At 37.7% G+C, this 26,395-nt stretch overlaps 1 protein-coding gene across 1 annotated transcript; it reads right to left on the reverse strand.

The window, feature by feature from the left end:
- Window positions 1–363: 363 nt before the first annotated feature.
- Window positions 364–24,828, reverse strand: LOC106492854 (sodium-dependent neutral amino acid transporter B(0)AT1). Its single transcript, XM_067292427.1, has 13 exons — window positions 24,565–24,828; window positions 16,309–16,449; window positions 14,256–14,393; window positions 13,068–13,249; window positions 12,220–12,330; window positions 11,302–11,414; window positions 9,318–9,446; window positions 7,677–7,833; window positions 6,272–6,476; window positions 5,855–6,014; window positions 2,302–2,464; window positions 794–1,037; window positions 364–708 (listed from the first exon to the last, which is right to left on the reverse strand). Exons 1-12 carry the CDS (start codon window positions 24,764–24,766, stop codon window positions 828–830), a joined length of 1,911 nt encoding a protein of 636 aa, XP_067148528.1. The 5' UTR covers window positions 24,767–24,828; the 3' UTR covers window positions 364–708; window positions 794–827.
- Between the last annotated feature and the right edge of the window lie 1,567 nt (window positions 24,829–26,395).

Raw genomic sequence — 26,395 nt, forward strand, 5'->3', positions numbered from 1 at the left:
CACAAATCTCCCCAGTAAGGTCAGTTCATCTGCTTGGAGCTCTGCAAACATGCAAGTCCTAGGTGCAACTTGGCTTCCTGGCGCCTTATCAGGATATCTCACAGGGCACGCACAAGTCGGCACACACAAAGTGGCTAACAGCACTTACACACCATCACTGCTGCCAGGGTACTCACCATCACTGCTCTCACTACCATTGCTGAACTGCTGCTGCCCCCCTAACTCCTACGTCATCAGCAAGAGCAGAGCTATCTGCTGGCAATTTGGAAAAAAAGGCAAATAATGAAATATCCAGAATTATAAATGAATCAAAGTGTTATTTTCATACTTAGAAATGTTTTTATTAAATATTTTAAACTTCTGTATGAGACAATGTTTGTGGCTTTGTGCAACAAAATGGCACATAAAGTTAAAAACAATTTAATGTGCAAGAGAAGAGAGTATAAAACTGTCCTTCGTATTAGTCACCCAACCAGAATGACTGACATGGAAGAGTCTCATACGTAAGTCAAGTGCAGTGCATCCCACAATAGAGAGCTCCCAGCCAGTTTTAAACAGGCTGGCTTCAAAACCAGAAGTAGGATAAATGATTTGGTGTAGTGCTCCATTCACTTGCGAATGTGGCTGTTTTGCTTCCAGGATCCAAGCTATTATCTCTTCACAGCGCAGCAATTGTTAGTTAAACATGCATTTTCCACAAATGTTTACCTGGAAACAACACATTATTATCCTTTTATGACAATAAAATTAACGCTTGATTCTTTATAAAAAAAAAAGTTTTTCCTTTCCTCACCAACAAGGGGTTCTTTCACATTTTTTAAATGGTTTTATGCTGAATTCTTTAAGTTCCCATTTACAGAAGTCTCAGATGTGGAGATCACAAGGCCCACATGATCTTTTTTTTTCTGACAGCAATTTCTAATGGCTTTGTAGATGGCAAAGACAGGGATGACCAAACTAGGCACTCCAGCCAGGATTACAATAATAACATACACCCAACTGGGATATCCAACCTTCTGTGATCTGGGGAAGTCTTCCTGCAAGAATAAACAACCAAGTTGTAGAAGTCATGATGAGCAAATACTTGGGAACATTCACACATTCAGTACTTCAACAGAATAAAAACCAGAATCATAGCAGCAGCTAGCCACAACTGCACAGTAACTTGCCAATTCTACAGCAGTTCTAGCTAAAGTCATTGCTTCTCAGGGGTGTGCAGTCTCAACCCTTTTGTATTTATTTATTCTTAAAAGTAACAGAGAGAGGAAAGATGGTGTGAAGGAAGCAGAAGTGGGAAACAGAGACTGGGGGACTGTTCCTGGCACACTTCTTAGGCAAAAGGAGTGTAGGAGGGACAGGGCACAGGCCATCGGTGCTTGGTGGCAGAATGGCCTTTGGGCAGGAGGGCTGAAACTGAGGGGTGCGGGAACGCTGAAACAGGGTACTAAGACCAATAGGAAGAAGAAGGTGAGGATGCTGAGGGAGCAGAAAAGGAGAAGAAAATGGTCTCATTTGCCCATCTTCTTTCCTCTCCCTTTGCATCTCCCTCTCTCTCTCTAACTGTCTTATGAAAATAAAAACCAATGGTTACAAATTAAGTGTGCTGTATGACTGCTTTTTGCTTTAAGGACTTCAGCAGGTCAGAGGATAAAAAAGCAGAGCTAGACTGGCAGAGGAGAGGTGGGGTCATGGAGAAAATAACGGGACCCACATTTTTCTTCTCTGTACCACATATGGCTTATTATTCTGGAAGGGGGAGAAAGCAAAAGTAGTTAGCTTATTGCTGTCATTATAACTTAAATAATACAAATACATTTGGAAGAGGAAACAAGAAATCTGGATAGGGTAATATTAACTTCTTCTGTCAGTCTGATGAGTAACCAACACTACTGCAGTTCTGTGAGTCTAAATGCATACAGAAATAAGTACAATATCAAAATGGTCTGGCCCATTTGGTCCTTTATCATCACAGAAAAGTAGTGACATTTTGAGCTCTTCTATAACCGCTACTATGGACTGACATCTGTATAATTGGTCTTCTTTCAGTCCTGCCCGACAACTGGAATAATTCTGATGTTTCAGTTTTGTCCTCTTCAGAAAAAGAGGATTCTCAATTCTAGGCATTACAGTTGAATTTAGCACTTGGTTTTCTAAGCAGTATTTTTTTATTACAATTTTAGGTATTGTAATAAGTTTTTCATCTGAAAACTGTTGCAGAGGGGAGATGAATGTAATTTAGACTATTACATTAAAGAATACATAAAATAATTCTAAGTAAGTACTTTGGCTTTATATACTTACATAATTAGGATCCCAAATGCTGTAGAGCAGTTTTTGGTTGACTTTCACCACAAAATAAAAAAAGAAGATAACCAGCATAATGAGAGGACTGATAATTCTCCAGGTAATCTGCCAGAAAATATTGGGCTTGTGTCCAATCATGAACTCAATATCTTTGTTAAACCTAGAAATAAAAGCAGAAAGTTCAGGACAATAAAAGCTGGACAGGATCAAAGAGCATCTACCTGTGGGTAGGAAAATCCAAACTAAACCTAACTGTACTTCTCAGAACTTTGCTAATGTCATTGTGAACTGAGGACTGATAATAACATCATGAGTTAGACCTAATTACTTTGAATTAAAACAGATATCACTATAACTATCTTAGCAATTTCCAATTCATAGTTCCCAAAAGAATGTCAAAAAAAGTTTTTAGAAATGTGCTTTCTGTCAAGAATTATGCAAAGCATATATAAAATAATTTTGGCAAGAAGCAGTCAATGCATAAGGAGTTTGTCTATAACATGTTGTAGTATTGCTTCAGGATTTTTTTTTTTTTTGTAAGCATCTCAGAACTGCATCAGTTAAAAGGAATGAAACATTATTAAAAAGGAGTAAAATTGGAATAATTTTAAAAATTAGATTCTGAGCATAATGTTTGCTTAATTTAGATTTCTACCAGTTTTCTCAGGTTGAGTACCAAAGAAATATTTAACTCATGCATGCTCATTAATGACACTTAAGAATGCATTACTCTGGTTATGTTTAGAGCACACAGTGGAAAATCATTGCATTGAAAGTAATATTGCCTGCATCAGTGCTGACCTAGCATGGCTCTACTCCCTTCAGATCCATTTTATGTCCTCTAGATATGATACAGCACTATGTGCACCCACTACTTAATTAAGAACTAGTTTGGGGTTTCTTTTGTCCACCCTCTCTTCTGGCTTTCCAGCATGGGGACTGAGTCTGAGGGGATTATTCAGTTGGTTCTACAGCTATAAACAACACGCAGAATTCAGTTGAGTCTCAACTACCATATAAATTTGTTTTATCTTTTTGTCCCTAATTCCTAAGATCTAGGTATTATTTTAAAGCCAGACTAAAGATAAAAAAACCACATAATTTCAAGAATGGACTATGCATGAAGCAAAATAGTTTACTATATAATGTGTAGTTTACTATGTTTCTTTTTGCAGTTTCTTTCAGGTGTTGGGAGATGATCTGAACAGAAAATACACATAAAATGTTGGAGTCAGTTAGAGGTAACTGTGGCCTGAGTTTTAGCATTCTGAATTTGTGTTTCAACAGAAGCTGGGGATGTTTTTTTCTGAAAATCCATCCAAATGTGTCACAGTTTAGGTTCCAAATTTTGAAGCAGCAAAATTGTGACCATTCCAGACTGAATCCAAGATTGACTTGGATGCATAAAGTTGGATTTTGAGAGGATTAGTCTAAATCCAAAAGCTAAGCACCTGAAAATCCTTGCCTGCTTTACCTATAGATGTGGTGCTCTCCTTTTTAAACTTACAGTTCCCTAAGTTCTCCTATGGGCACGCACAAAAACACATCAGTCTTGACACAACTAACTAACTAAATCAACTTCAATTTGGATCTAATTAGCAATCCAGAATTAGATGTTTTAGGTTAGATCTTTCTAAATTGCCAGCCAGAAGCATGCTCTAAGAAGGCATACAGCACTGCATTTCCGCGTAAAATCCTCCCGACAATCAAGGGGGGTGGTAAGGCTGTGGTGGTGGGAACCCTGGCCACACAACATAGTGCCAGAGGACATTCAGAATCATTTTCTTCCTTTCCCTGAGTAAATTCACTCTGTCCCTCCTTGGAGCGTGCTCTGCTCTATTTATTGGTACTGGAAGAGGCAGACAGAGCATCCTCCACATCCTAAGAAAAACTCAGGACTTTGGAGGTGGGAGAGAGCCTGGGAGAGTGAGCAGGTCCCTGTGGCCTGGGAACTGAGGCACAAGGAAAGAGGAGTCACATGTCCCAGTCCCTACTGCAGAGCATGTCCAGCAGTAATTCATGGAAAAGTACTATGGATAAAATGCAGATTTTCGAGCAGGAAGAGACATCTTTTTATTGGTGACCCTTTCTCAGTTTTTGAGAAAAATGTCACAGAATCTCATCTGGCGCAGATATCACCACCTTTAGGCAGCTGTGAATAAGCCCTGTACTGAAAGAAGGCTGAAAGCATCTCCAGTCCTCACTCTTTCCTCCTGGCTGGTGTTCAGCAGCTTTTCACCAAGCCTGCTGGCTTGTGATGGCTCCCATCTTGCACTGCGTTCCCAAGGGCCCTGCTGTCTCCAAGCTCTCTGCAAGAAACCTAGGTGCCAGCTACAGCAACCTGTACCCAAGTACTGGCCAAGAATGTTAATGTTAGGTCTTGAAGTTCTTTTCTGAATCAATCTCTACCCCTCTACAGCCTCGACTTGTATTTGTATTCTGGGAATAGTTTTAGTTTGACTTTGTAAAGTGGTCTGACATTTTAAAAGTCAGGAAAAGCAATCACCATGGACTTTTCTGTTCTCAACGCCGAAAAACAAGCCTTCTTTCACTAGGGTTCTTTCTATGTTGTGCTAATCTAATTTACCTAAGTTGATTCATACCTCCTCACAGAATATAAAACCGTACGTATGACAATATCTGCCACAGGGGCATTCACCCTATCGCCAGGAGCAGCACAGCTGGAGGGCTAACACAGAATCAAGCAAAACTTAAGGGTGACTAAAGTTCCTAGAGTTCCCTCATATTTCTTAAAAATTAATTATGAACAGAAAGATGGACGGAATTGATTTATTACATGTCTCTAGGAAGTTAATAGGATAATTACTCACTGCTAGAATTGATAAAGTCCTGAATCTATCAAGTAAGACAGAATGTATCTCAGTAGCTTTGGATTTGCATCCTGCTGTAAAACAATGTCTGCAATCTGCATGGAGCTGCTCACTGCTTCGGACAATATCATTTAGCACTCATTTTAAGTATTCATGGAATATACCTGTGTTTTAAACTTTCAGCTCAGTGCTGATGTGCTTGTACTTTGCTTCTGCTAATTAACTAGTTTATGCAGCTGTTCTGAAGAGGTTTTATTGTAAATTCCACCGTGTTTAAAATGTAAATGAGCTATAGTGGCATTTATCTAACTATTGCAAATGTGTATGTTTTGACATATACTTTAAAAATAAAATATTTACATTCATATTATTCTACTCTAGGGCACTTTAGTGTTGTCTTGCAATCCCTTGGGGATGTGTTTATTTTAGCTGATTGTTATAGAGCATTATCTATGATAATGTTTTAGTAGAAAGGTGGACAGCTTTCATGTACAAAATAACCCCCCCCACACCAAACTCTTAACAAAGCATCTTTTCTTTTTGTTAAGAACTATTTTAGAAGTCTAAATCATGTAAGCAATGCTAAATTACATAAATTGCATAAATCCAGTGATTCATATGACAGAAATGATGTTCAAGGAGATGTAACAAGATTCCAGCTACAGGACTAATCAACTTATGCATTAGTTTCTAAGTGATGCTTAACTTGTATTTCATACCTGTCTATTCCATAAATGTAGACGACTGAAAACATCTCACAAAATGCAATTATCAGCAAGGGAATAGAGCCAGCAAAGCTGTCAAATAGAGCCAGCCAGTAATTACCAGACTCCAGCACAAAAGTAAAAGCTAACAGGTAAGACCCCACACAAATCAGACCTGTAAAAAAAAAAAAAAAAGTAACAAATGCACAGCAAAGATGAATATGTTATTTCAGGCACAGAAAGCACAAAACTAGTATGAAAGTTCCTCTCAATGAATCTTTTCAGTATTTTACCTTTTTTTTTTCTTTAGCCAAAATTATTTATCAATTTTAGGACAAATTCACCCATAGTTGTGTGTTATTAATAGTGCATTTTTAGCATATAAGCTATTCTTTGGCGGGGAGAATCATTTGCTTCAAATGCAGCACCTACCTGTAACAAGTTCCTTAGGCCATTTTGGGGGTATAAGATTAAGATCTTGCAAAGGTACAAGCACACCTTCCATATTTCCAAACATAGATGACAAACCCAAGCAGAAGAGCATGATGAAGAAGAGGATGGACCACAAAGGTGAGACAGGCATTTTGGTGATAGCTTCAGTGAAGACAATAAAGGCTAAGCCAGTTCCTTCAACTCCCTATGGAAGATTTAAGAAATTCCAAAAATTAGGCTCACTAACATACAGCATTCAAATTTACATATACATACATTACCTTGCTGTACACTACACTCTGCAACAGTAATCATGCTCTTTGTTTCCACAAAGACCTCTTAATACAGCAATATATTCACTGTAAATATAATATAAATTCAATTTAATGGAACAGAAAAAAAAGCTATACGGAAACATTTTATACTTGATTATCTTTTTATCCTAATACTATAGTTCTGCCATCCATAAACTAAGTAAGACTGTGGTGGAAAATGGTCCTGATGCTAAGCTGTTTGTCAGAGAACAATATAAACCCAAAAAAGGTTTTACTACTGCTGGGGGAGCACTTAAGCATCACACATAAAAAAGACAGAGTTATGATTTCAGTAAAGCAGTTGCATATACATGCACATTGTGTTCAAGAGAAATGATGTGAAAATACTATTTAGCATGTAAAATCAAAGTTTCAAGATTTCTGATTGAGGAATGCCAACACAGTGGTAAGTCTACCAGTTTGTGTATCTGTTCTCCCAACAGATGCACTAAAAATAACAGAAGTTGTTGTAAAACATTTTGTGTGGTTACACAGAACAGACTCTGTGCATCTATCTAAAGTGCCTGAGCTAAGGTTGCACATTCTCTAAATTTTATAAACACATCTTTTCATATGTAATTTCCCATCTTTTTAACCAAAAAAAGAAAACAATTACACATTTTTATCACAAATTCTTCATTGTCAAGGTTCATTCTTTTGGTGACACCCAGATACTGACTGGGAAAGGGCTTGCTCCAATTGCTTCCTCACTCTGGGAGTTTCTTCCCTAATTTTTGTGTCTTTCTCTCTCTCCCACCACAGCTGCAACCAGCTGTTTCCTGAGGAATACCTGCTGCTGTTTTGCCAGCTACATGAGGCCAGCCTAGAACACGTGAGTGCTTAGTTAATATTCTGACAGGTTGCCAATACTTTTCAGAGAAATTTAACTGTTTATCTCTTCAAAAACTAAATGGTTTCCCAAGGGAAAAACAAAAGTAGTCCTTTAATCCAAGGGCATTCCAAACAAACAGCAAATAATCAATGGAAATATCACAAAAACCCTTCTTAAGGAAGAATATTAAGCAACTTAAAATGTAAATATTGCTATGAGTTCCTACCACAATAATTGTATGAACATGTGTTAAACTTACATCATTCAAGAAACTTTCAAGATTACAGGTTTCAAACTTAAGACTTGCAAAAGTCATCGGATCAGTCATGTTACACAGCTTCTGCATTTGTTCAAAGTTCTCTTGGGTTACATTCCCTTCAGGCAAATCAAATGCATTCATCAATGTAAGAATATTTCTGTAAAAATGAAATACAAATAATTTGAAATTATTTATTTATAAGCAACTGCAGTATTCATTTTCATCATCAATCAAGTCATTAAGAGCACAATGTCTTTTATAAAGAAGATACAAAGGAAACAATGTTTCTGCTGCTTCAGCTCAGACTTGGAAGTGAGGAAGTCCAGTAGTTTTGTGCATGTACAGCTCTTTTTTTCTTCAGCCATACTGAGTGCGAAGCTGTCTCTCAGTGTGCAGACCACAGCTAATGGATCAGATGCTGCAGAGACCAGGGCAGAAGTTGGATGCCCATCTTTGCACTGCAAAGTTAGGCACTTCGCAGGTCAGACTGGGACACTTCTGGGAATGTGCAAGGTGTCTGCAGTGATGTGTTATGGACTTCTACAGCTGAATACGAAAGAACTAGACAGGCATCTGCAGGGTCTGGCAGCCCAGGTTACATGAGAGTCTGAATTACTCTATTAAGGTAGACACCTAAGCAGTGAAGCTCTGCAGGAGGCAGTCTTAACACAGGGCTGATGCAGGGTGCAGGGTGTGCCACATTCAAGCCATAGCTCACTTCAGCAGGCAGTGATTTTTGGGAATTCTGCAATTTGTTGCAATATTTCTAGAGCATGTTCCAGTGGTTGGTAGAGCATCAACAAGGACATTAGCATCTACACTGTAATCCAGATGTGGCCAACACTGCAGGATTTTCAGAACTGCCTGGTTTTGTCAAGCACTGCTTCTGTTTCATAGGGAACTGTTAAAATGGGCAGCACTCTGTTGTGAGAGAACTCCAAGGCAGGACTACATAGTCTGGCCAAGAATGGCAAGAAGCCTTTGAGGGTTTCACATCAGCCCTAGTAGGAGTAGCAGCAGCAGTAGCAGCCTACTATCTTTTTTTTTTTTTTTTTTTAATGTGTGACATAAAATCTAATTTGCCACAGAATTGAAACTTTTGCCCTACCCAAGTAAGTACACACACTTCTACAGAACATGGTACCTTTATAAATATTATAGCATGTTTTATTGAGTTAATATATCAAGAACTGAATCTACCTTTATGTAAACAGACATTATTAATTAACTGCAGTTGTATTTAAAAGAACAGTTTCAAAAAAAGCATTCAGAAGTGGAATGCCCTCCTTCCCCCTTGTTACTATTTGGAAGCATCAGGAAATAATGTAAAATATGGGTGCTTATGCATCATCTATGTAGAAAATAAGGTGGTTCAAATAATAATTGTTCCCTATGGGGTTGATACTGCCAAATCAGTCCATCCCTTGTACATCTAGAACAATATAGTTACACCTCAGAAATTCACATGATCAAAGCCATTCATCTTGAATGTGATTCAGATTTTTTGAAGTAATGGGTGGTCTGGCACCATAGGGATCAGGACCTGTAATTGTTCATGAATGATTGAGCCATTATCATCAAGCTAACAGAACTGCCCTGGCCAAAAAAACATCTCTATATTCTGTTTTTTCAATAGCTTACTTGTCGAAACAGTCATCGTATCTTTCTGTGGCTCTGAATCCAATGATGGAGTATATGACGGTTGCTGCATAAATGGATGTGAAACCATTGATCACTGAGATAATCAGAGCATCTTTCTCACAGTTATTGCTGCAATTCAAAGAGAAGAAACAATGAATTTCAAACACATTCTCAGAATAAATGTTAAAAATTGGCCATCAAGATTAACAAAAGGGTAGTCTACAGATGCATAGGTACATTTCTATGTTCTCTATGAGTGTACAAGTACAGCTGATAGAGTTAGTGAATTAATACTCATGCCTTAAGAAATTTAATAGATATCCTTTTTTTCTCCTTAAATGATCCTATTCATAAGGAATAATTTCCTCTGTTCTTTCTTAGTCTGGCTCATGGAAGGTAAAACAGGCAGGGCAAAAACAATCTTTCCATACTCTAGATGAGTATGATAATTGCTATACCGTTGTCATCAGTTTCTATTGACTAGTAAACATTTCCCACTCTGTGTGTTGAATTTAATTAATTCCATGCTCATCTTGCTACTTTTGGATCAGGATAGGCTGTATGATAGAACTATATATATATGGCTAGAGGAGGCCTTCCTCGAGTTTCAGTCTTTTTTTCCTGTAAGAACTTCCCTTGTCTTTGTAATATTACTGAACAGGAAGAAGGCTGTCTTCCTGGAAAGAAAGGAGAGTGAGCATATAGAAGATTGCATCAGTTTGGGAGAAATGTGATTGAAACAGCATTGACTGGAAGGCAATCTCTTAAAAAAGGTTTCAAAGCTATACTTGCACATGAAGCTGTAGTAGCCAAAAGTGCTTTGGAATAGTTTTGTTTGATTGTTGGATAAAAATTATTTCAAAATATCCTGAAGTTTGGAAAATACTATGGGAATCTTTGCTGATAAGGTTGAATATGTAATCTATTCTATTGTGAAATCTAAACTCTTTTGGGGAGACTTTTCTGCTGCAGAGACTTCTTGACAAAGTATCTGTGCTAAGATGGAAAATTTGCAGATCCAGAAAGAGACCTTCATCTGACAGAGAAGATTAAGAATCAATATTAAATTAGTACATTGTTTTATGAGAAGGCTGTGAAGCTCTAGATATCATATTTCTCTTGGGCAAGACTGGACTACTGAGATGAATTTGACGTCGTATCTAATTTTATGGTCAGCTTTAAGAGGAGAGGAAAGGAAAGCATGTTCAGCAAAGACCTCTGACACTGTGACTTTTCCTGATTTATGGTGTCCATACTGGGGGGGAGGGCAATAAATAACTGAATACGAAAGAACTGAAATAAACTGAAATTCTGCAGTCACCTCTGTTGTCAGTTTTTTCACTGTAACATGAGTCTCACAGACAGTCTTTATAAAAATATTACTTCCTTTCACAGAAAGTAAAAGGCTCAAGTTTCTCTTTGTTATGAATGGGTGGATCTCTGATGGCTTTGAAACCTCACAGTATTTAATGAGATGGTTACATGCCCAAATCATCTGAAAGCAGAGTCACTCACACCTCTTAGCTAGTACTGACTGCCAGCAATCATTCGAAGCTGATGGTCTCAGTATTGGCATAACTCAAGTAAATTTTTTTAGCACTGCAAGTGGTCCAACACCACAGTGTAACATTATGGAATTTGCATGTTTTTTCTTATATCTCCTTCATGGGAATTTCATGAGGTTCTGTCAGCTTCCTCATTAAATCATTAACTTCTGGGAATTGAAGGAGGGTGGCCTAGTGTCACAGTCCTAGTGTGTTGGAAAGGCAGGAATACACTGATCCTTTTCGTGTCTCTATCGGAGAGACTTGCACTGAGACTTGCAGGCACCAAAAGTTCCAGATGAACTTTTGAAAAACACCTGAAAACAAGAGTGGTGGCAGAGAATTACATCAGTGACTGAAATGCCAATAAACTGTGGTCGGACCTGAGCTGAAACTGAAACATATTCATATAAAAATTTGGTTTTTGCCTGGCTACTTACTGTACAGAGTTGTAACTGGAGAAAGAGATGAGGCCTCCAAAGGCCAGGGAGAAAGAGTAAAACACCTGAGCACCCGCATCCAGCCACGTCACTGGATTAGCCAGCTCAGCAACCTGAGGCATCAGACATATGGCTTTAAGCATATATAACATCATTATTTAGACTGAATATGAGAAATTTAAAACAGTAATAAAACAAGATCATTAACCTTGCAGAACTCACCACTTTTCAAGACTGTTAACAAATAGGTCAGTACTCGTCAGACTTAATTTCTTTCAAAAAGAAAATGTACCAATATGCTAATATCATGCAGTGTAGAAAAGTAATACTTTGAAAATTCATTAAAACATGACTTTCCATAGCTGATGCTTACAATGCCTGTTTCCAGAAAATGTGTTTATTATTTAATTTTAATAGGAAGCATTCATAGGTTTTCTCATGGAAAAGGAAACCCCTTTTAATTTTGCTAAGAAATTGTTCTATAATTAAACCATTTTAGTAGGCTCTGTGTAGCTATACAGATTAAATGGGGGTTATTCCCAACTATACCATTTCTGCTTGAAAGTTAGGCTAGTCCTTTACTAGAATATGGGACATTCTAGAAAAAGAATGCAAGCTCTTTTATAACAACTCCATAGCATTGCAAAGGTCCATTTTTTGTAACAAATTTTGATGGTAGAGATAGAGATAGAGAGAATGGATGTGTGTGTGTGTGTGTGTGTGTGTGTGTGTGTGTGTGTATGCGTGTGTTTTTCGCATATGATGCAAAAAAGGACTCACCCATCAGAATCAAGGTTTTACAGACCTGAAGGATAGTTAGAAAAGTATTGATGGAAGGGATTCATTTCCACTGAACTGTCAATTGCAGAAAGAACTATATAGTAGTTTCATTAAGGGATAAAGTATCCAGTGACTTACATTAGGAGTGAAGAGATACACAATTCCATTGACAGATCCTTTCAGTGTCAAGCCACGGATTAGAAAAATGGTAAGCACAAGGTAAGGAAGAGTTGATGTTACATACACAGCCTGCACAAGGAACAGGCAAATAAAACACTTAAATAAAATGGAACACTTCAAGAAAAAGGAAGGAAACAGAAGGAAATGAGGGGAGGAAACAATGAATTAACATATAAACAATAATGGCAAGTTTCAAATAAGTCACAATTAACATACTAGAGAAAATTATGTTCAAAAGAAACAGTAGGTGCAGTACATTTCGATAAAATACAGTTTTACAGTTAATGCTCTATTTAAGACAAATTGTCACTCCTGAAATTCAACTCATCATTCAATCACTATCACTAGGAACATAAGAAATAATATACATCCTGAGATCACACTGATGCTGCTGATGCAAGTACTGGATCTAACTGGCATCTCTGGACAGCAGAATGTGGGTTTCACAGTTAGAGAGATAATATTAGGGATTAGCACAAATCCAAATAAATCTGTGCATGTATGTTCTGAAGAGAATGGCCATAGCAAAAAGACTGAGCACCTTGATCTTTCATTGAAGACTACTACTAGTGGTAAGGTGGTAATACCTAAAGAAGGTTCTGCCAGGATCTATAAGGATGAGGAATCTGAATTGCTCACACAAATTTGCACATAAATCAAATCAGATCAAATTAAATTCCTGTGCGTTCAGCTAGCCATGCTTTCACTGGAGAAACAAGCAGTTTCTATAGTATGATTAGGTCTGTATAATAAGGAATCACAACAGCATAATGACTATTCTTTCTCTCTTGTATAAAACACATTACCTTTCCCGTTGTTTCAATGCCTCTGATTGTGCACACGTACAGTACACCCCATGCACATGTTAAACATAGCAAAAGCCACCACTGTACAGTGCCTGAATCATCAATAGATGTGGAGGTATTTAACGTTTCTCGGTACCAGAAATAATCTACAGGAGAGCTCCTGGCACACTCTTCTACGTAATCTGTAACACAAAATTATTGTCATGTTGTATGTCTTTTATTTACTGGAAAAAAAACATGTTAAATAATTAACACTAGTGTTCCAAATTATGCTATGTAACCTCAATGAATTTGCTGTTGGCAAATTTCAGATTCCTAGAGGCTAGTTTCATGAAAAAATGCAAGATTCTAAAGAGATTTGTTTAACAGGGATTTCCCTGCAGATTTTATTTTTATTTCTATCAATTCAACCATCTTTGAAGCTCACCCCAAACTCTTTTCCATCTGTTTCATTTTTCTTTTCCTACAAAAATGTGAAGACGGTAGCATCTTGTGCAAAGGGAAGGGTGGAGACGATTTCTGAGCATGGATGAAATTAAATGGATCTTTTTTTTTAAGGATCTCTCATTGATATAGACAAAAATTTTACATTTCCTTTCATATTTATATAAATATTTTCCATTATTTCCCACTCAGATGGACTGGAGTGCTCAAAGCACAATATTGAGATACCCTGTCAAGTCCCAGATAGCTTTAAAACTCCCAGGACCATTTTAAACTGATCTAAATAAAATTGTTGATGGATTTATTCTGCCATTTCATACTAGGTATGTGAGGAAACATGACTCTTTACCACTGACACTGATAACTCTCACAGGAAACATGGAAATTCTTTTCAACAATGCCTCACTCAGCCTGACATGTTAGTTATGAAGAAACATGTTGTCTAAATCTGGCAAGTGTTAATGTGTGCACTTTGAGAATATTCTATAGGTGAAGAAACACATCTGTCAAAATTGTTCTTATGGCTTCAATTCTGAAGTTTTATTAAAATGTCCAAATTTGTCTCAAAGATTAAGTATTGAGCATGCTTCATATAGTGCACATTTTTATAAAACTCAAGTAGTACAATAGCACAATGGTCCTGGCATGCTTTGCTGCTGTTTTACAGAAAGAGTCCCAATTAGGCTAATTGCTAGCAATAAAAAATGTGCTTTGCAACAAAATGCAATGGTTTTTAAAATATACCTGTTCTGTTGGCATTGAGAGGACAGCTACTCCAAGGCAGAGGCTCTTGGAAGGAGTTGAAGAAATACCACATCACCCAGGCAATAATAGTGTTATAATATAAACCCACAAGGAAGGATACAAACATTGCCGCTACTCCTAAAAAGAAATGAAATTCAGAATGTGATGTAAGTTTCCATTCACTTCAAGACATATTAAAATATATGAAGAAAAAAAACAGAGGAAATTATAAAAAACTAAAATCAGCCCAACTAAGTCCAACCAGATATATGAATACTAAAGCAGCCATGGGAAATTTGATTTTAAGGATCTGAAAATACATGCTGTCCTTGTACTGTTAAAACAAAGTAACATGCTTTTACGCCTCTCCCTCTCCAAAACATGTTAAAAAAAAAAATGCTAAAGCTTCAAAGGAAGGAACTGCAAGGCCAGAATTAGCACTCTTTCAGTGCCTGCAGTGGGGCACAGTCACTATGCAGGGAACCTATGTTAAAGTCCCAGTTCTGGATAGGAGTGTGCATTGTGGTACGAGCTCCATTCTGTCGGTCCCCAATCTTTCACGACCAACCTCACCATCCTACTTCCATGGTTTTTGCCTTTCTCCCTCTTCTCTTCCCTGCCCTGTATTTGTTTCAGGCTGTGTCCTGTTCCACGTTGCCTGGGCTGATGTTCCTGGAAGCCAATGTGACTGGAAAAACATCTCATCAACACTTTCTTGAATGTTTTCAGCCTAACTGGGGAGCAGCTCTGTCATTAGGCATTAAGGTTTGGAACAGAGGGCTGAGCTGCAGTTCCCATCTATTTCATGTGATCATAATACAGAAGTGGCCCACTCAGCTTCTTTACCATTTGCAAGCCAGCTGGAAAATCACGGAGTTTCTTTTCAGTGTAGGCTTTATCCCTATAAATTCATTATCTAAAGATTACATTACTGAGTTCTACACAGGCATACAGCCTAAAACTACTCTGAGACTGAAGCTGACAGCGGGTGTAGGAGCCAAAATTATGGATGTAATACCTCCCCATGGACACTACACATCCTGTTCAGTCTTGCTCACTGGTTATAGGGAATTTGGGTACATGTAGCACTCACCTGACTTGGGATTTTGCCTAAATGAGACCAAGCCTGTCTTCCCTTTCCGTAAGGTCACTGCAGAGGTTAGCAGAGGTGCTTGCCTATTCTTTGCGATATGGGAGGGGCAGCTGCCAGGAGGCAGGGTCTAAGAAGAGCTATAGGATGCAGGCTGATACTTCTCCTTCTCCACTTGTTCCAAAGTAGTCAACCTCTCGTGACTTTTGTGGCGGACAGTAGATGCTAATGATTAGCTCCTGAGGGCTCTTAGGTTCAGAAGTTTGAAAAAATCCAGAAGCAATGGAAGAATATCTTTAGTATGTGATTTATAGATGCAGTTGATGCCATCAGCAAGCAGTCCTAACTGACTGCATTTCTTCTTTCAAATGTGTGGCAGTGAGACTTCTGTGGCGTTTTTAATGATACATGCATAATGCTGCTTTTACTATGTCATCAGATTGAATAACTGAGAACCCCTAAGTCTTACACAGATGTTAACAAGCATTTTGCGGAAAATATTCTGTCTCTATGACTTTTAACCTGGTACCTCTCTCAGAGGTAAGAAAGTAATATTACATGGAACTGAAGCCTGGTAGACCAACATACAGAAAGATTCAACTCTTATATTTATCCACAGAACAGCTACAGAACAAATTATGGGTACACTTAAATCTTCATCCTGATGGTAAAGACAGCAATGTTGATAATACAGACGATATCTCTGAAGCCTGAAAGTGCTCTCAAATTAGAAAGACATTTTAAGAGTACCAACAGTACATGAGGACCCAGATACAACATTGTCATAGTTTGTTATCAAGATAAGTCTGAGCTATAAATCGACAGTTAGTGAGAAGGTAAAAGTGATAATCCTGGAATTTTTTATGGTGCACCAGAATAAAATATTGAAGCTTTGCTCTTAAGGTTATCAATTCAGAGACTCGCGCTTTATGGTTTGGGTTTTTATATCCTCTTCTGACTTACCAACACCTTTCAGAGTAGGATGGATTGAACTCCAGACTCCCACACTGCCTTTCCTCAGCCTTTGACCAATGGCAAACTCAAGATGAAGCAGCGGGATACCCTCCAGAACTAGCAAAATCAGGAAAGGGATCATGAAGGCTCCTGAAATGGATAAGAAAAAAATATTTCCTGTCAGTGAAATACTGCAATAAAGCACAAACTTCAGTTATGTGGGCTTTTCAAATCGCAATTAAGTTGTGAGCATACTTGTGGAAACTGTTCTATTTTCTGAACAATGCTTTTGACTGATCTTGTAATTATACAGATTGCCCAGGGGGCAGACTATATTGCATCTCTGATTCCAGGTAAGAATTCTAACTCTTCTTAAGTAGGAAAATAAATCTAAATTATATATTCCCAAGGTTAAACTTTGAAGGGGCCACCTTTGGATTCCAAATGGAGGACAGATAGCTACTTCGTTGGAATTACTTCCTTTTTTTGTGTGTGTGTGTGTGTGAAAGATTATGGTTTTATAATCGTGAATCATGCAAATTATATGAAATAATTAAGTGAACTAAGCAAGATGCTTAGAAAGATCAGGCAGGAGCAGGGTGGGGGTGACTGCCAGCCCCAATAAGGTTGTCTACATAAAATAACCAATAACTACCTGCTCAGTTAAACAGCTTTTTTGTTTGAGTAGGTGAGGTCTGAAGTTCAGAGTTCAAACCCTGCTAGTTATGACAAGGCTGGTTAGTATAGGCCTTTTTTTAAATTCATTTCTTCCTTAATAAAATATACCTCAGACTTGAGACATAACATATAACACCACACTGGAATAGCAAGGTGCAGAGTCAAATGCTTTAAAGTTGAGACATATTAGAATTATGGTTATCTGTAATTACAAAAAGTCTTTAACTGCCTGTTCACATACAGTAAATAATGAAAGTACATAAAAAATGCAGAACACTACAGGAACTGTTCAGCTTTGGATATGTGCTGCCTTCTTCCCCATGTATGCAATGAAAATAAAATAGAGCAACAGAGGAAGTTTGAAGAATGGAAACTGTAGTTTTGAATTCAAGGCAACTCAATGTTGTTTGGAAGAACTGAACTGCATGTTTGTCGGCTCTATGGGGTATCTTCATGATGTCATATACACCACAGTTTTAGAAAGAATCATTATTGTAAACTCTTCATTTTCTGTGTGCTTCTTTGAAGTCTGATAAAACAATATCATTGTTTTAAGTGGTCACTATTATGATGAAATCAGCCAGCCATGCTGTTTTACTTTCCACTGTAATGGAATTCAAATACTGCTAGTTCCTCATTTGTCTCTCATTGACATTTTGAAGATATGCTAATCAAGATCTGTACTTACTTTTGAACACATAAAATATGATGCAAAATGCTGAGCACTTCGAAAATGCACGTGCCACTCATCTGATTGAATGAATAATCTCTGATGTACCAGAAAAATTATTTTTTTGTTGAGTCCAGTTGCCAAAGGTAGTTGTGTTGACATGATAGCCTCAGACTTCTCTCGACCATCTCCTTTAGCTCCACAAAAATTTCTTACTAAAAATTTAACACTTTTCAAAATCAGTGTAGCTCATCTTGCATGGATTAAAAATTGGCTATCACTCTAAAAAAGGAGACTGACAGACTGAAGAGGTTTCAAAAGAGAGCCAGAAGAAAAATTCTGACTCAGGACATGCTTTTTATTAGTGAAAAACTGAATGACTCAGCATTAATTGTTATTTGTAGAGAAGACTGCCACTCTTCATCTGATTTTACATGCAGTACATGTAGATTTGGCTTCAGCAGTTTTGTGCTCTACTGATACTCCACCCTATTTCTGTGCAAACAACATTTCTCCCAACCTTTTTATTCTTGCTTTCATAGATAACAGGATTTCTGCAGTGTATGTGGAGATGAGTGCCCTCTCACTATTGACATCTGTTCCCCTACAGCCTGATGGCTTCCATCCTACTTGGGAGTGTCAATGGGACAATTTCCTCACAGTCAGCCTCTGGCCTTTCACAGAGATTAAGTTACTTATCAAAATATGGAGCTGCAAGCAGTCAGAAATGTGCCATGCTCTTATCTCACATGAGGCTGGCATACACTTTCCCTCTTGTTGCCCTCCTTCCAGGAGTTCTCATGAGGGTAAGATGAGATATGGACAAAGTAAATGTGATTATACTGGCATGACTAAGGCAATTTTAGTTCCAGAGCATTTTCTCTGTTTTGAGCTAGAAGCCCAGGACACCTCCTTAGAGTCTGAAACCTGACCCCCGCAGAATCTGTACGCCCCTTCCATCCACATCTTTTCTTTTCATCTCCTATTTTGAATTCTGGATAGGTCTCTGTTGTACAGCAGTCTCACTTCTCTCTGATAGTAATAAGTATGGTAGTAATAAGTCCAAAAGATGAATCTGTACAGCTACCTGATCCAATTATTACTCATTTGCACTCAGGGTAAGTCCTTGTCACTCTTTGAAACTCAACTTTCAGTGGTTTTAATGTGTGCCTTGAAACTTAAGAATGGACGGACTGGCAGCTGGTTCTGCTAATGTGCATTTATTAACCATCTTTGCTGCTAATGGAGAGATATCAGCTTTTTTTCTCATCGGGCAACAGTGAGATTTCTTAATGACTTGATTAGAAATTCTTCCCCAGACAAGGATCTTGTTGCTTATGGAAATATATGAACTTTATAAACCTTTCAAACTATGGCCACTTATTCCTTATCATACTTGTCATGGAAAATAATCTTTTCTGGTAGCTATCATTTCTGCTAGCAGACGATAGGAAGATAAGGTAATTTCCTATGAAGCATTAGAAGCATTTATTTTAGAAAGTATTCAAAGGTAGTACCAACTTTTCACTTTAAGTAGAAAACATGTTGACTGATGTTTTGTTTTGGGCTCCATTTTTTCACGGTTGAGGCATTCTTGCACATCTAAATGCAAAAAGTGCACCTCTACTCACTGTGGTCTAGCAGCCTGGGTAGACATCATGCCTCAGTCTCCAGGATGGAGAGGTTCAGGAATAGCGATGTCTGTGCATAATCTACCTCTCCCTGTGGACAGCACAGTGTATCAAATATTGCTGCAAGACTCTAAAAATGGAACTGTCTTCTGTGGTGACAGGATGCACCATGAGAGTTCTGTCAACCTCCATGGCTTTCCTGAGCGCTCCAGACATTTACAGAGGTGTCATAAAAGAAGACTTTAAACATGACACAACTTTTGATAGAGCAATCAGGTGAAGGGACTCCATGACATTCCTCGTGCAGCCATAAAAAGGGGAAAGGATGCCTTGCAAGGAGTCATCTATCATGTGAAAAAGATGCGCAATCCAGCTGCATACTCAAAGCCTGTCCAGCTTCCCTCCTACCTTGGAATCTCCAGGAAATAAATTTGGGGTTCTGGGGTTGACACAAATGGAGAAAGTGACGCTCTGCCCACCCCTTTCATTATCACAGACATATATACTTGCAGTGCACAATCTATATCCCTATGGGAACTAATACAACTAAAACACTTCTAGTTTGAAGGACTAGCCATGTATATCATGGTAGCAACAGTGATTAAAAAAGGTAAGGTGTGCTGTGTCAGAAATGGAAAAATAAGTAACATTACTTATATTTAACTACAGGAATATTGGTATAAGCATATTTTCAAGAGCAACAAAATGCCAATTCTCAGTTACACACATCACTTTTTTCTCTTTTTGTTGAACTGGGATTCAATAGTAACAGTCAACTCAGAAATACAACTCTGTCATACTTTCCATTTCTCTCAGTTTTTCCTCAACCTTTCTGAAATAACCTGTACTGAGAAAAAAGGGACAATGACTTTGCAAAGCAGATACATGGGAGATACAAAAAAAATCAATGTTTTTTGAGCTGTCATATTTTTATGAACTTGACAAACAACCCAGCAATCTGATAATAAATCTTGTATAAATGTATATAAACTATAAGTAATCTTTCCAGTTTGAAACTGTTACAGCTGAGATATTGGATTCTAATCCTGGTTTAGTATTGTTCTTCAGAACACCTAATATTTGAGTTGAACATCTGTATTGCTATTACTCATTTTTTGCTTAAATAAGAAGTGTAATCTAAGATTTTCTAGTGTAAAATAGAAAACATTATTATTGCTTTCACATATTTTCTCATAAGGGAGCACAGCTAAACTTCAGGCTAAGTTGTTTTCTATACTGCCATCTTCTTCGAGCTCAGCTGCAGCGGGAATACCAGTTCCAGGGAGGAAACTCCGCTGTTCGGCCTGCTGAGGTCATTATTGACTCTTTGTTCAGTGTCTCGTGCATGGAGGTGAAAAAGTTCTCCCTGACACAGTAGAAATGTTTATGGCAGACATATGCTAACTGTATACTTAAAGACTTTTTTTGTATTGATGGTTTAAACATTAAAGTTACATCCTCTTTTTTATAATACTCACCAGGGATGAAACAAAAATGTTTGACAGTTGATTAAATGACATGTTGCTCAATAAAGATTAAACAAAAGCCATGTGTAATGTCAGAGATAGACAGCTACCAAACGAAAGGAAATTTCAATCTCATTATGCTGGTGAAAGCACTGAGGCAAACACACTTGCCTGTATGTTGTGTGTATATTGAAATCAAGTTTGCCTGTGGTAATGATATATTTTACAATTTTTAAGCCATGAATTATTTTTAAAAGGAGAAAATATGCTTCACTCTACTATTTTTTACCATGCTAAATAGTCCGTTTTTTAAAAATACAAATTTATAGTCTACGACAAAAAAAAGCAAATAAACTATTTAACCACCAATTTCTTTTTGTATATTTGGGTATCACAGTGTTAAAACACTCTACTGTAATGTTGTGTGTAGGAAAATGAAGCCCTCAAATATTTATAGATTTACGTCCAAACATCTGAAAATAAAAGCTGTCTCTACAACTCAAACAGTGTCCTTAACTACCTTCAACATAGTCAGTTTGGAGAAAAAATAATCTTCATCAAAGTCAAACTACTGCATGGGTAAATTCTCTACTTCACTATACTCCATTTATGTTTCCTGAGGGTTATAAAATGCACAAACACTGATTCACATACTAGGTGGACATACAACCTAATTTGGGGGAAGTCCTTGCTGAAATAGATGCTATCTACACCCTTGCTACTAGACGCTATAGGTGCTAAATAGCTCCAAACTTTAATTACTGTAACTCGTATATTAAAAAGAAAAAAGTTAAGATTGCAAAGCCAACCACTCAGAAAATATTTTCATTATGGTTGTCTATGCAACCTTGATTCTGCACATACTTTGAGATGGCCTTTAATTATGTGATCATGTATGAATTTTTTTCATCCTCTGCAGACTGTGGATACTATTTACTCAATATATTTTTAATTTATTTATCTTTCTCTTAATGCATGGCCAGAAGTCTTCCACAATCATATCCAAGGTGCACTTTAGGGCTCTGATGAAGTAACTGGCATGCATGCTTCACATCAGCTAACACAGAAGAAGGTGCATAACGTTGCTGTTTTCCCCTACCCTGCTATAGAGACTCATCTGTGGCGTACCTAAGGGTTATGTAAATATAGAGATAAATGAATCTTCTTAACCTCACCCCTTTGGGGCAGAAAGTGATATCCACATTCTAAAGCCAATGTTGAGTGACAAAGATTAGGGGAAAGTTTGTCTAAAATGCCTAGGAAATGTTGATTTCCAACTGGAAGCAGCTGAAGCCAGACTTTATGAGTGTGAGTGCATTCAAAGATGATGCAGAGAGCTGCATCTATTGGGTGTTTTCTATGCCGTGAACACGGCTGAATGGCAGGTGGAGACATAGAAACCAGAATATCTTGCTAGGCAAAAAATTTCTCAACACCAGCGTATCTTCAAAAATGAGAACTTCAAGATCTGCTTTTACAATACAGATAGTTTAACATGTTCTAATCCAAGGCCATGCCTCCAAAAGACAACAAAGAGCCATTTTTCTCTGACTGCAGGGAGAAGGTGGGAAAGAGGACACCACTGGGCACCTGGACTGTGAGGAGCAGTAGTGAGAGGGTGGCAGCTGTGGCTGGAGGTAGATTTAGAGCTCCTGGAAGAGCCTGAGGAGCACTATACAGCACAGAGAGAGGAGGGATTGCACAATAGGCCTCCACCCTCACGTGTGATGAGGATAAGGAATCCTTTCTAAGCAGCCATGGGAAAGGCATTGCTGCTCACTATTATCTATTGATATGAATTACAGCATATTTCCGATGTTCTGCAGAAGAATCAATAGAGAAAGCTCTTCTAGCCTTTGATTTTCAAGTCTGGCCATATGGACAGATGTCTGTACAGTAACTCTGATCTCAGAGTCAGCTTCCTTGCTGCATGCTGCCTTATGACTTCTGTCTAAAATTTGAGTAAGAGAGTCCCAGGGAAGGAAGGAGCAGGGAGATTTGATGACTGCTGTTAATGTTCCTGACCAAGGACAAGCCACAGAACAATGGAAGGCAAAAATCATCATTGTCAAAGCGTAATTTAAAATACAGTACTAACACACACAGAACAATTCATAAATCTTCATTGACACCAACCGGAAAACTATGATCCATACAAAGTTCTTTGCTTGTGTTGGATGTTTATTTTTCAGCTGCGCTTTATAGTGCTAGAATGAGAAGCAGAGGAAAGATAGATGGAAAGATAGAAAGCATCTATAAATCAATATTGTGAAATAAGGCATTTCCACTTTATAAGAATAAACAGAAGGTGAGTGAAAGTCCCACCTGAGAAGCCAGTGAGTGCCATGAATTTTGGACATATCCATTCACTTGTTCAAATCAGAATTGTCACACATGGAAAGGGAGTTACGATTTTTTTGGCTGACTTGTGACTTTTTGTCACAAGAGTTTTCAGTGCTGCAAATGACCTTCAGTTTACGCTGCCAATCCTAAACACCAGCCCATGTTATAAAAATCTTAACATTAAAAGCATCCCTTTTTGCAGATGAGCTATCTGAGTAATCTGCAGTTAAATGCCCCTAAATTTGTACCAATAACTCTCCACCCAGCCCTCCTTACTCCCCATTTTAACTAGGAATAGCAATTTTTAAAAATCTCATTATGTATATTTAACACAAAAGTGCTTTAAAATACTGATCCTTAAGCCCAAAACCCTTTTAAGATCAAACCATTTTCAAGATCAAGCATCCCAAAGGAACAAACACCATTTATACATATCCTGGAGTGAAATGCAGATGAAAAGTAGATAGTGAGCAGAACAGATTGCCAGAAAACTGCCTGGGGCATGACAAAGTCTCAGTAAATAAGCTTGGGTTGCATGGAACAGCCCTGGCTTGTCAACAGGACTCAGCATGCAACCCACTCCTGGACTGCCTGAAAACACTTGTTATCATTGCAGCTGTGAGGAACGTACACAGATTAATTTCTCTGTCAGTCCATCCAGTTTCAGTCTATATTCAGCTTTTACCCTGCAATATTTTAGATAGTTCTTCCTTAAAGAAGTATCAGGTACGAGAGAAACCTAAGCAAGTAATACTGCTTTGAGGAGGATAACAGACATAGTGTGATATTTATGATGTCATATAATTTTTAAGCAGTGGTTTAGCTCAAAATCTTGCTTTAAAAACAAACAGTAAACCAAAGAAAGAAAACATTTAATATGGCCTTTCAGTCCTAAACTGAACCCTAAGGAGTCACAGTGAATTTTACAGTAAATAGTGTACACATGGATCTTAAAGGACTTAATACCAGCAACTGCTAAAAAAAAATAGGTACTCTTAATAATAACCATTTTTGTGCTGTTACTTCTGCTATCATAAATTACATGCACACTGACACTACAGCTGACACACAGATCAGTCCAAAACCAATAAAAACCCAAAGAAAAGATCATTTGAGATCATGATCAGAATCATACTTCCGAGTAGTTTATTGATATATGAAAATATACATATATAGAGATGTATCTGTAAATTAACATCGGGTTTAAATTGATAAAATATACTATTTAGATAACAGTGCGAGACAGATTAGATCAACCGTGTATCCCGAAATAAACAGTCCCTTTTCTTACATCACTAATAAACCTCAACGGATGTACATAACCTGTGAAATAACCTTCTCCATCAGACAGTCTTCTAAACATCATTATTTTTATAGAAAGTGACCAGCTGTAAACAAAGTATTCATTCCTTGTATCCCCAAAGGGAGATTAAAGATAGATTATAGCCAAGTTAATCAAGATATATTAAAGACATACCTCCTCCATGGCTCTGACAGAGATATGGAAATCGCCATACATTTCCTAAGCCCACACAAAACCCTACACAGGTCAGCATATACTGAGCCTTGTTATCCCATTTTGGTCTTGAATCTGCCTCTTCTTTTTCAAGGACCTCCAGTTCTGCATGGGAAGGTATTCTGTCCTCCAGGCCAGGATTGGGTAACTGTAACTTCACCATATTTTAAATTTCCTGTCTGGAAAAGCTGCCCTAGCGAGATGTTTATGAACCAGGCAGCTAGTTAGAAATCTGCACAAAAAGGGACCATCTAATTGCTGTCTTCAGCTATATATAGCGAACCTTTGGCACTAAACTTGAAAGTGCAGACTTGTGGTAAAAAGAAGCGTCAGCAAATCATTCAATTAACCAAGTCAGCTCTGACACTTATTAATGCTTTATCTGTCAAGGTTTTATGGAACATTCTGTTCATCTAGTACAAGACATTGATTTCAGTTAATGTAATTCAGGAGATAATTTGGCTATAAACTGTAGTCACCTATAAGGTTATGAAATACCCCTTGCCACTCCCTTGTTTAAGCTCACTTAAAATGCATATATATCCCTAACAGATATGGAGTAAAGAGATTTCACTGGCCCCAGACCTAACATAAAGGTTTCAGACTACTTTTTGTAAGGAAGGTAAGCTGTGTGTGAATCCCTATCACATTCAGTTTCCCATGGTGTATGCTTACAAAATTGTATTTTTTGTCATAATTACTGAAACATGTTTCTCCTTCTCTGTCAGATATCTTATTCTATTAAATGCTCTAACTGAAAAGGAGGGAGAATAAAAGGGATTATAAAACCTGACCTTTATATTCATGAATGTAATCTATTTACACTAATAACTCTAACAATTACAGGACATGGCCTGAAGAAGGCAGATATCTTCCTTATACATAGGTTTGAAATGAAAGATCCCTTCACCTTCCTAATGACTTTATGATACACTGGTCAAAAATGAAAAAGAAGCACCTGCTAACAAGTATCCCAGGTACTACCTGTGTTCTTTATTCTTTCAGTACAATCATAACAACCCAGTTCTGTCTGTACCTCACTGTTACCAAAAGGTAAGCACTTGCCACTGAAAACCATATATAAAATCTAACACAGTATGTAGGAAGTAGGAATTTTATTTCAGCTAAGCCCTAGAAGTTCATTAGATAGGATGATACAGGGTGATCAAAATGAAGAACCAAAAGGGACCTTGTAAGTCACTGAGTCTTGCCCCTGCCAAAGAAGGCGACACGTCATGGCATCCCTTTGCAACCTCATCATGCTGATTCAAAATAGACTTTTTTGCACTCCTTATTACTTAAAGGCTGGTCTAGAAGCTCACTCCTCTCATTCCTGCTTTCTGTTTTTAAGAAATTAGCTTTGTTTCTACTTCTTATATCTATGAATTTTTTTTTAACCATAATACATGCATGGCCAGTTCATAGTCAGGTGTACTTACGACAGCCACAGGTTAGTGCAAATGTGACCCCTAAGTTTAAACAGTTTTGCAGCTGTATTTCATCTCAGCCTTAGTTTTGATAGGTTAAACAAAGCAAGGTATTTTAGTTTCTTCCCTAAAAAAGGCTCTCCATTCTCTCTTGAATAGGTAAGCTACAAAAAAAGTCTTCATCCTTGACATGGGCAAATAAAACCATACGCAGTAAAGCAGATGGATTTTCCCTGTGCCTTGTAATCAGGTGTTAACATTTCCCTAACTTTACTTTAAATGCCTCTATTAACCCACCTAGTAATAGCACTTACCTTTTTCATGACCCATGAGTTCTGTGAATTAATTGTCTCCTGATTAACCAC

Source organism: Apteryx mantelli, chromosome 2 (assembly GCF_036417845.1).
Source record: "Apteryx mantelli isolate bAptMan1 chromosome 2, bAptMan1.hap1, whole genome shotgun sequence".
In the NCBI taxonomy this organism is placed as follows: Eukaryota; Metazoa; Chordata; class Aves; order Apterygiformes; family Apterygidae; genus Apteryx; species Apteryx mantelli.